Source organism: Arachis ipaensis, chromosome B2, assembly GCF_059453495.1.
Source record: "Arachis ipaensis isolate K30076 ecotype BB chromosome B2, ASM5945349v1, whole genome shotgun sequence".
In the NCBI taxonomy this organism is placed as follows: domain Eukaryota; kingdom Viridiplantae; phylum Streptophyta; class Magnoliopsida; order Fabales; family Fabaceae; genus Arachis; species Arachis ipaensis.
Window position 1 is genome coordinate 86,416,357 of NC_142437.1, and position 16,320 is coordinate 86,432,676.

General features: G+C 38.9%; 1 protein-coding gene across 1 annotated transcript; it reads right to left on the reverse strand.

Moving 5' to 3' along the window:
* Positions 1–14,020: 14,020 nt before the first annotated feature.
* Positions 14,021–14,620, reverse strand: LOC148574707 (uncharacterized). The gene has a single exon (XM_088504627.1). It carries the CDS (start codon positions 14,618–14,620, stop codon positions 14,021–14,023), a length of 600 nt encoding a protein of 199 aa, XP_088360753.1.
* Positions 14,621–16,320: the final 1,700 nt, after the last annotated feature.

Below are 16,320 nucleotides of genomic sequence, written 5' to 3' on the forward strand. Positions count from 1 at the left end.
ACCTGGTGAAAGTGGAGTGGCACACCAAGGTGATTTGGTGGTTACTAAAGCTTGGCCCAAGGAAGTGAGGCATGGGTGTCGCACTTGGTGAAGGTGGCGTGACACGCCCTCTTGTTGGCTTCTTGGGAGGCCTCCTAGTTTGTGGTTCAGCGTGCCACTTGAGAGAGTGTTGTGGCATGCCCATTCATGGAGGGGGTCGAAGGCATGACGTGCCAAGGGGCATGGCACGCCCCTGCATGGAGTGCTCCTGGAGGTTGGTCTTGGTATTGGCGTGGCACACCATTGGGAGGGCATGGCACGTCCATGCTTGAAACGTCCTTGGAAGCTTTGCTTGATTTACCGTCGGAATTTTTAATTACCGTCGAATGTTGTGACAGATTACCTATTCGAAAAATAATTTGGTTGTTGGTAGATTTTTCTAACGATAATGTTCCTGCCACAATATATTGCTTCTCGCACTATTACTGTCGGATTATTCCCTCGGTAAATCTGACGGTAATGTCAAATTTTTTAAGAAAAATGTGAAACAAATGGTCAATTTTAATTTTTTATTTAAATTTATTTTTAACACAATTAATGGTCAATTTATAAATAATAGAAACCTACTATTTAAAACAAATAATAAAATATCCAAATAAATTAAAATTCAAGTACATCAAATAAATACAACGAAATAATAAAACAAAACACTAATAACTAAAGATCCAGGTAGTCCTCGTCCTCGTCCTTGTCATTCTCATGGCCCTGATGAGGTGGCGCAGAAGGCGGTGATGTTTATGTGTCACTAGAAGCTGTGCTACCACCACCAGGGTAGATACTAGCAACGCGCATTTGAGCCTGGTATAACTCCATCCGCTGAAGCCTCTCTCGATAATCATTCAGCTCCTAAGCTTGCTGGTGAATGCTGCAGGTGAGCTCATGCACATGCAGTCTCAAATCCATGCCTTTCTCGGGCTCGACGGCGCGACTGGTGGCAGAGGTGGACGATGGCCTCAATGTGGAGTTGCAGAGACTGCTGGCGAAGAATTATCACAGCCCGTATATGAGGTTCTTATATGGCAATGAGGTAGTCTCGCGCTAAACCGCATGGGGATTGATGACTGAAGCAGCAAATCCATCGGTGGCATCCTCCCCACTTTGCTGAGATTGCTGAGTCACGGCCTCTAGTCTCTGCGCGTAGGAATCTTGTGTAAAACATCTTATGTGATTAGTACAACAGCTATACAGTTAATCTCTAATTTTATATCAGACGATCAGATGTATGTTTACTCACATAATGATCCTAAGATCGCTGATCAGCAAATCTCACTTTGTTCTCCTTCAACGTGTAGGAGTACTTGAACGTCTCTGCCAATGTCACCTCGTGATCCAACGACTTCAACTACACATGTTGCATTGAAATAATATGATTAGGATGCCTAGTAATGATATGTAAAAGAATATAACTAAGTTAATAACAAAATTAAGGACACTACATACTAGCCTGGTCTTAGTCTTCATGAAGGTCGCTGAGCCATCGGTATACTTAGACGACTTGGCTGATGCCCTGTTAGCTCTGTTAGTGAGACGCCGATGCCTAAATCCCTCATCGGTCTCCCAGTGAACTAACAGAGACTTCTTTATTTCCGGTTGGAGCCAGGTCGTCAGGTGGTCCCGCTCCTCATGAACATCCTCCAACATCTGCTATAGCCGCCAACCCATTCGATGGTCGTAGATCTTCCTAAGGAAGGCATCGTGAGAGGTGTCCCATATAAAGTGCAACTGCACAAAAAAACTTTAAAATTAGTTAATCAAAATAGAATATATAAACTCGCTAAAAAAGTTTGAAACTAAAAAACAATTATCGCCCATTTCTGAAACCATCACTCTCTGGTCTCAGCGAGGATCTTCTTATAAATGGGCTAGGGATGGTCGTACATTAGCTTGATGACATTGGTCATCTCCTGAGTACATGCATTGTTGTTCGAGGTGAACCTATCAACAATCCACAAAAAAAACCAATATAGCAATATAAATTAAAACTTCAAAAGCAAATAACCATAATATATAGATATTTTCATAGAAATTTCGGCAAAGTTTCATCTATAATTGGAATGTGCCATAAACTCTTTCCACTAACAATTAACTTAAACAGCACCAAATGTCAACAATCAAAGAATAACAGACACTTTCAGCAATTCCATAATCAGGAAACATGAAACACTTTCAACCATTCAAACCTACAGCCCTAAATCCACTAAACTAGAATCATCAATAATCAGACACTTTCAGCAATTCAATAATCAGGAAATATAGAACACTTTTAGCCATTCAAACCTATAGCCCTAAATCTACTAAACTAGAATCATCAATAATCAGACACTTTTAGCAATTCAATAATCAAGAAATATAGAAGACTTAAAATGTTACTTACCCTGTAACGCCAACAGGCCAAATCGTCAACTGTACAATGGGGGGTGGTAGAGGGGCATCAGCTGCCTCACTTCCATGAGAGGACTCCAGGGCCGTGACTTCCGTCGCTGGAGGTGGCGTCGCCGTGGCAGTGGGCTACTGAGCAGTTGGAGGTGGCGTCTGACGTGGCGGAAATTGGCGAGTTAAGAATTGTTATAAGATATGCGTTGCAAGTATAGTTCTTAACCAACCAGAGATCCGCTTATCAATTTAGAAGGCTTGTCACAAAAATTAAAATTAAAATACTAGGAGTATGAGTCCCAGGTCGTCTCCCAACGAGTTGCAGAAAGGTGTGCTATTTTATTAATCAGATATTTTCAAAGAAAGTTTGAGTTGAATAAACAGGAATTTAAATTGGAAAAATTAAATAATTTAAATAAAAGCCTTGACTGGGAGTGGATTAGTTGGAAGCCCTATTCTTGTTGAAGTACTCTCAATATTAATTGATAATTGAAGGTTGTTCTGTTTAGTTATCCCTTACTAGGTAAGGGAAAGTCAAACAAGTTGGGAAGCTGTTTCTATTCACAGGTTCCAATCCGCTCAATTGAAAAGGATTAGTGTCAGTGACTAGAGAACATTCCAACAATAAACCCAATTACAATTTTTCTTTTAAGCACCCCAACTCAAGGGTTCCTTTCAATCAACTCCCCATCAAGTTAGGGAACTACTCGCTCATTGTGAATGTAGAACTCATAACATAGGAAAGGGAATTAAAGAAAGACATGATAAATAAAACTCAAAGGAATCAATTAAAAATAAAAGTAATTCTTGTATTAATAAATTCTAAAATAATCCAATAGTAATAGTGAATAAATTAAAGAACATGGAAGAGTAAAGCCAAGTAAAGAAAACAAACTATAATGACGAAGTCTTGATGAGGTAATAACTCTTCTCAATATCCCAATGCAAAGAGAATTAGAAATAAAAATCCTAAGAACTATGAATGTGTAGAGAGAAAACCTAGAGGAGGAGTAAAACTAGATCTAAAAACTCAAATTGTGTAGAATAAATGTTGTTGTTGGTTTCTGCATGTCCTCTGGCTCTAGTCTGCTTTTCCGGGCCGAAAACTGGGTCAAAACAGGGCCCAAAATTGCCCCCAGCGAATTCTGCAGATTATGCAGATCGCGCACGTCACGCGATCGCGTCATTCGTGCGGACACGTCATTCGGCGTTTTGCTTTGCCACGCGGGCGCGTCATCCACGCCTCCGCGTCACTTGTGCTATTCCAATCCGCGCGGTTGCGTGAGCCATGCGGCTGCGTCACTGCGATTTCCTCTCTTTCGCGCGGTCGCGTGAGCCATGCGGCCGCGTCACTTCTCGCTGGTCATCTCCTCAACTTCTTGTGTTCCTTCCATTTTTGCAAGCTTCCTTTCCAATCTCCAACTCATTCATGCCCTATAAAGCCTGAAACATTTAACACACAGATCACGGCATCGAATGGAATAAAAGGGGAATTAAAATACATAATTAAAAGTCTCTAGGAAACAAGTTTTTAATCATGTAATAATTTTAGGAAGGAAATATAAATGCATTCTAATCATATGAATAAGTGGGTAAAGATCGTGATAAAACCACACAATTAAACACATTATAAACCATAAAATAGTGGTTTATCAACCTCCCCACACTTAAAGATTAGCATGTCCTCATGCTTAGTTGAAGGAGATGAAATAAATGAGTAGGAACATGTAAAACTCATGCAATGCAATGCAACCTATATATGTGAATGCAACTATATGATTCTTGTCCACTTGATCAATAGTAAATAGGCTCTTCAAAATAATTACAAATCAAATTCCACTAATTCAATTCTCATACAGTAAGAACAGATAAAAATGCAAGAAGATAGCTCATGAAAGCAAGGAACATAGAATTTTAAGCATTGAACCCTCACTGATGATGTATGTACGCTCTAATCTCTCTAGTGTATAGGGCAATCACTCTATCCTTCTCTAATCATGTTCTCTAATTTTTTTGTTCTTCTCCTAATCAATCAACAACATTTAATATACCAATGCAAACATCATGAGGTCTTTTCAAGGTTGTAATGGCGCCAAGGTAATGGTAAGGATACATATATGGCTAAGTGAGCTTATAAACTGAATCTTTAATTAACCCAAGCTTTAACATAACCTATATATATTCTATATAACTTTAGAAATCATACCTGATGCCAGGACATTTTGGCCAGTTTCACGGACCTTTTCTTTACTGTTTTTAAGGTAGTTTCATGCATTTTCTTAGGAAATAAGCTAGTTTTGGGTAGATATTCACTTACATCTTGATTCAAGCATACATTGTGCACTTTACATGATTTCATGAGAATTTTGCATGAATTATATGATAAATTGGATGATGCATGATCCCATGATTAAGAGCAAGACTTTGATGTACTTTGTTTGATTGATTTCAGGCCAAAAGAAGAAGAGAAGAAGCCACGTTAGTGGCTACGTTAGTTACACTAACGTGGGCACTAACGTGGAAGGAAGGAAAGCCCCAACGTTAGTGAGAAAAGTTAGTGGCATTAACTTTGAAGAAAGGAAATGGAGCCAACGTTAGTGACACTTAACATTATCACTAACGTTGGACCAAGCTCATAAGTGGTCACATTAGTTGCCACGTTAACTTAGTTAACGTGGCCTCTAACGTTAAGAAGAAAGGGGGGAAGCCAACGTTAGTGACATTCAACATTATCACTAACGTTGGCCAAGTCACATTAAGCCACGTTAACTTCCACGTTAACCTAGTTAACGTGGAAACTAACGTGAGGAAACAAAGTGGTCGACAACGTTAGTGACACCAAACATTGTCACTAACGTTGGGATGAACACACACTATCCCCAAGAAGCCACGTTAACTCCCACGTTAACCTAGTTAACGTGGAAGTTAACGTGAAGAAGAAGAAGTTGTCGACAACATTAGTGACACCAAACATTATCACTAACATTGCCAACACAAGCCACAAAGAGCCACGTTAACTCCCACGTTAACTTAGTTCACGTGGTAGTTAACGTGGGCAAAAGTCCCACCTGGCAACCTGACCATGCCTTCTTCAAACATGCATAACTTGAGCCACAAAGCTCCAAATGAGGTGATTCCAGTGGCATTGGAAAGTAGGATTCCAGAGCTTTCCAAGCATATATGGCACTACATTGTTGACACTAAATTTGAGGGAGAAAACCTGCCCCGAAAGTGCAATGATGAACATGGTATCAACCTGTATTAAGGCCAACTGACCTCTTCACCTTCCAAGAAGTGTAACTCGAGTTGTAGAGCTCCAAATGATGCGTTTCCAAATGCATTGGAAAGTAGACATCCAGGTCTTTCCAATAATATATAATAGTATGGGGTGGACACTAAGTTTGAGCTTCAGAAACTGGCAATAATGAAGCCCTGATCGCTAGCGTTATTGGCAATCAACATTTCCAGTAACGTTGGCATATATGCCAGCGACCATGTCCACTTCAAAGGAGCATAACTTGAGCTACAGAGGTCTAATTGAGGTGATTCTAGTTGTGTTAAAAATCTGACATTCAGATCTTTCTAACGATATGTAATACTCTATAGTGGGCATGACATTTGAGCACAAATAAGAGGTATCTTTTAAGCCCCAAAAACACCAACTGGGCAGCAAGTGCAACGTTAGCCACAATAACTTTAGCACTAACGCCACACTTGTAGCGTTAGTGTGGCTAACTTTAGCACTAACTTTAGCACCTGTACCTCAACTTAACTCACTTCTCTCTCAAGTCCACTTCCAAGCTCAAGCAAGCAGGCCCACAATTGTCAACCAATCAAGGCCACAAGAAGCATCTAGAATAGGAATTTTCATTTTATTGTAATTTGCTTTTAATTTCATTTTTGTAATTTAGGAGAGCCTATATAAAGGCCTTAGTCTTTACATTGAAAAAAAAGCTTGGAAAGGGGGGATCTGGAGAGCCTGGAATTAGGGGATTGAAGAGGGGTCTTCGGACTCCCTCCCCTCACACACTTTTCCTTTTCTTTCTTTGTACTTTTCATTTATGAATTTTGAAGTTTTATTTTCAGTTTTTATCTTCATCTTTACTTTTCTGCACTTTCTTTCTTTTCTATTTTTGTAGAGCAATGATCAACTAACTCTTTACATTGGGTTAGAGAGCTCTATTGTGATTCAATGGATTAAGTGTAGTTCTTATTCTTCTTCTTCTTTCTTTCCTCTTGATTTTACTAGAGAGCTTTCGATCTTCATCCAATTGGGTAGTTATCTTGGAAAAGAAACTATTCATACTTGGATCTCTTCTGAACCTTGAAAGAGGAATGAAGAGATCATGCTAGAAATGCTTTCTCATGCTGGACCAAATTGGGTGTGGATGGATATGTGACTATAATCCTTCCAACACTTGATTTGGGAAATGCATGTGGTATAATCAGTGACCATACTTCATCTCTTCTCATGAGCAATTGACCAAGGAATTGGCTATTGATCAAGATTTGAGAGATTGAATTCTAAGAAATTGGAATTCGATCAATTAAGATTGCCAAGGAGATTAATGAATGCATTGATTGAGGAAGAGATAAGAATGAACTTGATCCGGAGGATTGCATTATCTCTTGATCCAAATGTTCATTTTATTTTTAGTTCTTACATTTACTTTTCTTGCCATTTTATTTTTCTGCACTTTATTGCTTTCTTTACTTTTCTGTCAATTTATAATTCTTGCTGCTCATCATTCAAATCTGAACTGTCTAACTAGGATAATCAATTAACCATTGATTGCTTAATTCGTTAATCTCTGTGTGATTCGACCTCACTCTATTGTGAGTTTTACTTGACGACAATTCGGTACACTTGCCGAAGGGAAATTTGTTGAGAGACAAGTTTTCCGTGCATCAAGTATATGGCGCCGTTGCCGGGGATTAATTGTGATTAACAAACTACCGGTTGATTGATTTACTAGATTAGACACTTTTCTTTTGTCTTTGTTTTCTTTTGTTTCTTTATTTTCTTTTGCTAACCAACTGTTTTTGATATTGCCTCACTGGGAATTTCCTCATCTGTGACAAGGGGAATCCCAAATCTCTTTTATCTTGGTGATTGTTATTTGATACAGAGTATTTTGTAGAAAAATTGCGTATAGATCATCCTTTGGTCAATCAAACTTCATGGGAAACTCTCCACCACCACAGAATGATTTACATTACTATACTCATGGTGGGTGGGAGTATCAAGAACATGAAATGGGGTACTTTCCAGAGCCACAAAATGGTCCATATTTTGGTGAAATTGATCACTACTCAAGTTGTGGCTGGGAAGATCAAAATCAAAGAGATTTCACTCATTCACACCCCAGTCATCAAGAGCCATCACCTCTCAATTATACAATCTCACCTCCAAGTTTTACATGCCTAAATTTTTCATCATTTGAGTATGCCTCAGCACAAAAGTCTATCCCAAATCCATACAATTCATTTCACCATCCACAAAACTCAATCCATTACCCACAAAAGTCGTACCACTCTCAGAACATAAAACCACAAAACAACCAATTCCATTCACAAAGTAGCCACCCTCAACCTTCAAATTTCACCCCAGCTGCACACCCTCCCCTCGAGGATAAGCTATCAAGGATAGAGAACCTACTGGCAATGCTCTTGGAAGAATCTAAGGACACAAGGACCTTCCAAGAGAAAGTAAAAACCATTATGTAGAACCGGTGGGTTGCCATTAAGAAGCTTGAGGGACAAGTTGGATATCTATCAAAGTAAATCACTACCCACAATACTCTCAATGATACCATGGCAAACCCAAGGGAGGAATCAGAAGAACAAGAAAAAGAGGCACCCATACCAAGTGAGATTTCTATGAAGAAGGAGGAGGTTATGAGAGTATATAAGCCTAAGGCTCCATACCCACAGAGGTTACTAGTGGTGACAAAGGAACTTGCAAACTCACTCCCAAAAGACTCAATGCAACATCATGTAGAAGAAAGGGAGGAAGTCAATCAAGGGAGTCCACACTCCAAGGAAACAGAGAGTTGCATAGAGGGTGAGTTCATTGAACCACCAATTCAAGAAGTTCTTGATGAAGAGGATGCTCCAACCATCATACAATACCCAAGTTCTGAAATCAAGGTGGTAAAGGCAATCAACATGAACACTAACAAAAGGATGGTGACCAAGAAAAGAAGGACAATATTCATGAAGAAGAAAAGGTCAACCAAAAGCCATCCTACCCCTACCCCAACAAGCAAGTTTACTCAAGCTAACAACAGAAGAAGGCTTGCTGGGGAGAGGCACTCAAAACAAGGGGCATTAACTGGCTCCTCTTTCCTCTTGAGGTCATTCCTCTTAACAAACTGGAAGAAGAGGAAGAAAGTCGTGAACAACATGTCAAGCTAATGACATTAAAAGAGCGCTTGTTGGGAGGCAACCCAACTGTAGGTAACATTTTCTTGCTTTGCTTAGTTTACTTTCAATAATTTGGCATATGATTGCACTCTAAGTTTGGTGTTGCCACGCAACAATTTAATTTTCAATCTTCACTGGGTACTTGCAACATTCTAAATTGACAGTGGCAGACTAAGTTTGGTGTTGCCACTTAACTTTCATGCAAAGTACCATGCCAACACCACTTATTAATGCAATCACATTGTCTCTGTTTTACTTCTTGTGCTTTTGTTGTGATCCATAATCTTGCTTGCTGAAACACATGCATACTCACACTTTATTTTAAGACATTCATGATCCATCATAAACCCCGTCACCACTGTTTTAATTGTTGCTTGAGTATAAGCAATCATTCTATGTCTGGTGTGGGAAGGGGAAGAATAGGAGGAAAAGGGCAACAACAATGAAGATAAAATACAAGGTGGTAAAGTTCCTTTCTCCTCTTACTTATTTCCAGCACTTTAATTTACATGATTGTCTTCTATGTTCTGTGTATGTATGTGTGCTTTCTCCTTGTGAATAAGCATGTCAATTTTGTCTTTTAAACTTTTTATTGATTAAGGCTGTGTTTTCTAGTCTGAATGTCATTACTACATCCTTACTTTGCTTACTAGTATGCTTGTCCCTTTTGAATCAAATGAAAAGAGAATGAGTGTTTTATAAAAGACCAGAGTAGAGTTCATACTATGGAATAAGTTCCTGAGTTTGTGGGGTGGTCATAAGTTAGCTAAGTTGGTTTAACCACAAGGTGGGAAGACAACTATCTGTCATGAATACTATGCTTGAGACACACCCCATGAGACTAGATAAATAAGAAGATCCTAATAAGAAAAAGGGAAAGAACAATCAAAGTTGAGGAATAAAAGAAAAATAGTAAGCAATAAGGCTAGGCACCAATGGTTTTAATCTTGAAGCATGTGTCTGTGGTGCTCCTGTGTGAGGGATCTACTTGGATGAATAAGCTCTTAGGGGTGCCTTATCACTTGGTAACTTGGGTTAACTAACTCGGGATTATCAGCTGAAAGTCCACTATTAAGAGTAACCCTCAATACAGAGCATTTAGTAACCCAAAGAGGTGCTGGATACCAAGGTCTCAAGAAAAGAAAATAAATAAACTATGTGCCTGTGGTGTGTATGTATGGGGGAGAGACTTGAGCAAGTAAGTCCTTAGGGGTGCTTCAACACCTAGCACCTTGAACCAACTGGTTCGGGAGTGTTGGCTGAAAGCTTATTTTAAAGAGTTGCCCCCTTACAGAGCACTTAGCTTAAGAACAAAAATAAGCCCTGAAATGAAAACAAAAGGATCAATGAATAAAAGTCTCATGGGATGCAATCACAGTGAGTATTCTAGGACATGATAAAGGTCTGAAAGCCAGAAATGAACCTAAGTTGCTATGTATGAAACCACCATAAAACCAGGGACATGACTTCCACAAGAATGACTCATTTCTCTTAGCATTCCATTCATCATTCTCTTGTTCCAGTACTTGCTTAGGGACAAGCAAGCTTTAAGTTTGGTGTTGTGATGCCAGGGCATTTTGGCCAGTTTTACTGACCTTTTCTTTACTGTTTTTAAGGTAGTTTCATGCATTTTCTTAGGAAATAAGCTAGTTTTGGGTAGATATTCACTTACATCTTGATTCAAGCATACATTGTGCACTTTACATGATTTCATGAGAATTTTGCATGAATTATATGATAAATTGGATGATGCATGATCCCAAGATTAAGAGCAAGACTTTGATGCACTTTGTTTGATTGATTTCAGGCCAAAAGAAGAATAGAAGAAGCCACGTTAGTGGCTACGTTAGTTACACTAACGTGGGCACTAATGTGGAAGGAAGGAAAGCCCCAACGTTAGTGAGAAAAGTTAGTGGCATTAACTTTGAAGAAAGGAAACGGAGCCAACGTTAGTGACACTTAACATTATCACTAACGTTGGACCAAGCTCATAAGTGGCCACGTTAGTTGCCACGTTAACTTAGTTAACGTGGCCTCTAACGTTAAGAAGAAAGGGGGGAAGCCAACGTTAGTGACATTCAACATTATCAGTAATGTTGGTCAAGTCACATTAAGCCACGTTAACTTCCACGTTAACCTAGTTAACGTGGAAGCTAACGTGAGGAAACAAAGTGGTCGACAACGTTAGTGACACCAAACATTGTCACTAACGTTGGGATGAACACACACTATCCCCAAGAAGCCACGTTAACTCCCACGTTAACCTAGTTAACGTGGAAGTTAACGTGAAGAAGAAGAAGTTGTCGACAACGTTAGTGACACCAAATATTGTCACTAACGTTGCCAACACAAGCCACAAAGAGCCACGTTAACTCCCACGTTAACTTTGTTAACGTGGTAGTTAACGTGGGCAAAAGTCCCACCTGGCAGCCTGACCATGCCTTCTTCAAACACGCATAACTTGAGCCACAAAGTTCCAAATGAGGTGATTCCATTGGCATTGAAAAGTAGGATTCCAAAGCTTTCTAAGAATATATGGCACTACATGGTTGAAACTAAATTTGAGGGAGAAAACTTGCCCCGAAAGTGCAATGATGAACATGGTATCAACCTGTATTAAGGCCAACTGACCTCTTCATCTTCCAAGAAGTGTAACTCGAGTTGTAGAGCTTCAAATGATGCGCTTCCAAATGCATTGGAAAGTAGACATCCAGGGCTTTCCAAAAATATATAATAGTATGGGGTAGACACTAAGTTTGAGCTTCAGAAACTGGCAATAATGAAGCCCTGATTGCTAGCGTTATTGGCAATCAACATTTCCAGTAACGTTGGCATATATGCCAGCGACCATGTCCACTTCAAAGGAGCATAACTTGAGCTACAGATGTCTAATTGAGGTGATTCTAGTTGTGTTAGAAAGCTGACATTCAGAGCTTTCCAACGATATATAATACTTTATAGTGGGCATGACATTTGAGCACAAACAAGAGGCATCTTTTAAGCCCCAAAAATACTAACTGGGCAGCAAGTGCAACGTTAGCCACAATAACTTTAGCACTAACGCTACACTTGTAGCGTTAGTGTGGCTAACTTTAGTACTAACTTTAGCACCTGGACCTCAACTTAACTCACTTCTCTCTCAAGTCCACTTCCAAGCTCAAGCAAGCAGGCCCACAATTGTCAACCAATCAAGGCCACAAGAAGCATCTAGAATAGGAATTTTCATTTTATTGTAATTTGCTTTTAATTTCATTTTTGTAATTTAGGAGAGCCTATATAAAGGCCTTAGTCTTTACATTGAAAAAAAAGCTTGGAAAGGGGGGATCTGGAGAGCCTGGAATTAGGGGATTGAAGAGGGGTCTTCGGACTCCCTCCCCTCACACACTTTTCCTTTTCTTTCTTTGTACTTTTCATTTATGAATTTTGAAGTTTTATTTTCAGTTTTTATCTTCATCTTTACTTTTCTGCACTTTCTTTCTTTTCTATTTTTGTAGAGCAATGATCAACTAACTCTTTACATTGGGTTAGAGAGCTCTATTGTGATTCAATGGATTAAGTGTAGTTCTTATTCTTCTTCTTCTTTCTTTCCTCTTGATTTTACTAGAGAGCTTTCGATCTTCATCCAATTGGGTAGTTATCTTGGAAAAGAAACTATTCATACTTGGATCTCTTCTGAACCTTGAAAGAGGAATGAAGAGATCATGCTAGAAATGCTTTCTCATGCTGGACCAAATTGGGTGTGGATGGATATGTGACTATAATCCTTCCAACACTTGATTTGGGAAATGCATGTGGTATAATCAGTGACCATACTTCATCTCTTCTCATGAGCAATTGACCAAGGAATTGGCTATTGATCAAGATTTGAGAGATTGAATTCTAAGAAATTGGAATTCGATCAATTAAGATTGCCAAGGAGATTAATGAATGCATTGATTGAGGAAGAGATAAGAATGAACTTGATCCGGAGGATTGCATTATCTCTTGATCCAAATGTTCATTTTATTTTTAGTTCTTACATTTACTTTTCTTGCCATTTTATTTTTCTGCACTTTATTGCTTTCTTTACTTTTCTGTCAATTTATAATTCTTGCTGCTCATCATTCAAATCTGAACCGTCTAACTAGGATAATCAATTAACCATTGATTGCTTAATCCGTTAATCTCTGTGGGATTCGACCTCACTCTATTGTGAGTTTTTCTTGATGACAATTCGGTACACTTGCCGAAGGGAAATTTGTTGAGAGACAAGTTTTCCGTGCATCAATACCTAGCTACCCAGAATTTCCCTTTCACATTCCATACTCATGTATCAACTTTTTATCTTAATTTTATCATACATGCATTGATCTTTGAATTCTTAACTTAACATTGGGGTAATTTTGTCCCCTTATTTATTTATTGAATATTTTTGGTTTTTTTTCATAAGCATAAAAATAAACATAGCTTATCAATGCACATAGATTTTTAATTCTTATAGTTTCACATGAGTTGGTCTCCAAATTTCCATTATATTATCATGATACATTCCCTTATTATCTTTTGTTCCCACAATTTTCCATTCTTAATTAGCACACACAATTCTATCTTAAGCTAACCAAAGATCCAGTTTGGGATATATAATTGTTTTTCCGCTTAAGGCTAGTAATGTGGTAAAATATAGAACAAATGGGATTTAAAGGCTCAAAGTGGCTAACAAAGGTAATTGAAAGGGTAGGCTTAATTTGGATAAGTGAGCTAGGCAATTAATGGCCTCAATCATATGCAAACATATAAATATAATAAACATTGGACATATAGGATGGAAAAAAATATAGATTACAATCATAGAGAAGTAAACACACAAGAATAAAATAATTATGGTTAAATAATGTAACCATGCATAAAGGCTCAAATCTCACAGGTTGTGTGTTCTTTAGCTTAAAAATCATGTTCCAAATACAACTTCAAGCAAATTTAACATAAAAGTTTTAATTAAAATTAGTGAAATTTTGTTCCAAAAATAGAGTATTGGAAGAAACTTATTGTCTTTTCAATCAAGTAGAACATGCATGCAACTAATCTATTACTATGCAATTTATCCAATTCTATAAAAGAAAAACTAACTAAATATCCTAATTTATTGGTGTTTAGAGAAGAGAAATTACCTCCGGAAGTCAGGTACTGACCGACCTCCCCACACTTAAGGCTCTGTATTGTCTTCGGTGCCATTTGTCAGGAACAAAGGTGGGCTGGTAGCAGTATCTCCACAGTCGGGGCCATCATGGCTTCCTGTGCTGGTAAAGGAAGTGGAGTCCGGGGTGTCTGAGTCCTTGAATTTTCCCATAATCAGCTCCTTGAGGTATGTGAATCGGCGCTTGTTACGGCGCTCTCTCATCTTAGCCTTGTGTTCCTGCCAATCCAACCTTTCGAGTATCTGATGGAGCAGTTGGTCTGTTGTAGGTGCTTGTGGTGTTGAAGAAGGAATATCTTCAACCAGTTCAGTAGGATGGCTTGTGGCGGTTGGTGGAGGTCTAATGTATTTCCCGTTAGGGACATACTGATCATCCCGTGGGAGCATGGCTTTGGTGTCCCCAGCTCTGTAGGAGACTCCGGCTGCTGAGACAAGATCTGAGTCCAAGGCGGGAAAAGGTAAGTTGCCCGCAATTTGTACGTGTCCCATGGCATTCTGAATGTGTCTTGGTAGGTTCAGAGGTTGGTCTGTAAGGATGCACCATAGTAGAACGGCCATGTCCGCAGTGAAGGAGGACTCGTGAGTGCTCAGAAAGACGTAATGGGACATGATCTGTGTCCATACGCGAGCCTCCAAGGTAAGTGCTGAAGCCGATATTCCCTTAGGGCGGGTACGATGGTATCCGTAGATCCAACGGCTGCCAGGTAGTGCGATAACTCTGAGAACTGCGTCCCAGTCAAATTGGTACATCTGGTGCTTGAGTGCGGCTTCTTGAAAGGCATCCAATCCTTCTGGAATAGGGGGGAGACCTAGAGCTTTTTGAATGGCCTCTTCTGTAATGGGGACTTGCTTCTGACGGACAAAAATAGACTGCAGGGTTGGCAGGTAGAAGTTGGAGTAGAACTCGACTACCCAAGAAAGATTGACCTGCCTCGGCTGTCTCTGTAGGAAACCCCATTGTCTTTGTGCAATTTGCGGCTCAATGAAGGTAGCAATGTGGTTCGGAAGGAGAAGAAGGTATTCGTTGTTGTAACTCCTTTCTGCCAGGATGGGGAACATCTGGTCACAGTAGCGATTGAGAAATCGCGCAGTGTCCTTTGCTGGGAAGGCTCTTTCTTTATCATCAACCTTTATAATCCTCTTAGTTCTTTTTGTTGAGGGTTTAACTGCAGTTGAAGAGGGCTCTGTCACTAATGCTCTCTTTGTTCCTCTCCTTGCTGTTGATTTAGGAATAGCTTTCTCTTTGCCCTTCTTGTTGGCCATTCTGAAAAAGGGAAGAGAAAGTAAATTAAATTCAAAGAGATAGAGCAAGGAAGAGAACGGAAAAGGGTGGTTATGAATGCACATTAAAAGGTAAATGATGTTAACATATGGTCATGATTACATGTGAAAAGTCATCAATAGAAAATAGTTAGTGCATATGATGGCAAGTGAATGCAAGGTGTTTATTGGCATGCTGGCAAAGGCATGAGTAGCATAGATCAAGTATCACTCGTAACAAACCATCACGTTTGTATTGACAATTATTTTCAACGAATAAAATATAAAAGGGGTTTTGTGAAAAACGGGCATTTAATAGTAGAATAGAATAACGTAGAAAAGTGCATAATGCCATATTGGCTTTTTCACAAACACATAGCATGCATGGTTAAATAAGGTATGGAAAGTATTAAAGTGAACATGCAAGCAACCCTTTAGAAAAAAAAGTATATAATTGCCAAACAATTTAACAACAATCCACAAGCATATTATGAGAAATAATGAGTCAAATAAATTTCCAACACCAAGTAAAAAGGAAAAACAAAGAAAAAGAAAATATGGATAATAAAAGTAAAAAGAAAAGAAAAGAAGATGGCATATAAAAATAAGAAGAATAATAGAAAAGTAAGGGGAGAAGAAGAAAAGAAAACCTTGTTAATGGGGGTGAGAGAGAGAGAGGGAGTGGAAAGTGAGAAAGAAGGAAGAAGGAAGAAGGAAGAAATAAGGTGAGAAAAGAGAAAATAAGATTTGGGGAAAAGAAAGATAAGATAATTGGCAAATCAGGGAAACTGTGCAACGCAAGCGACACGGTTGATAAATCTCAATTTTGTGGTTTATCTTGTGCTTATTTTGGGGAATTTTATCACCTTTTCTCACATTTATTCAATAAAATAGCATGGTTTTGTAATTCTCCCTTGAATTGTGCTTAAATGTGAAAACATGCTTTTTAGGCCCTAAAATTGGTAATTTTAATTCACTTTAATTCCATTCGATGCCTTGATGTATTTGTTAAGTGATTTCAGGTCCATAGGGCAAGTATTGGATGGAAG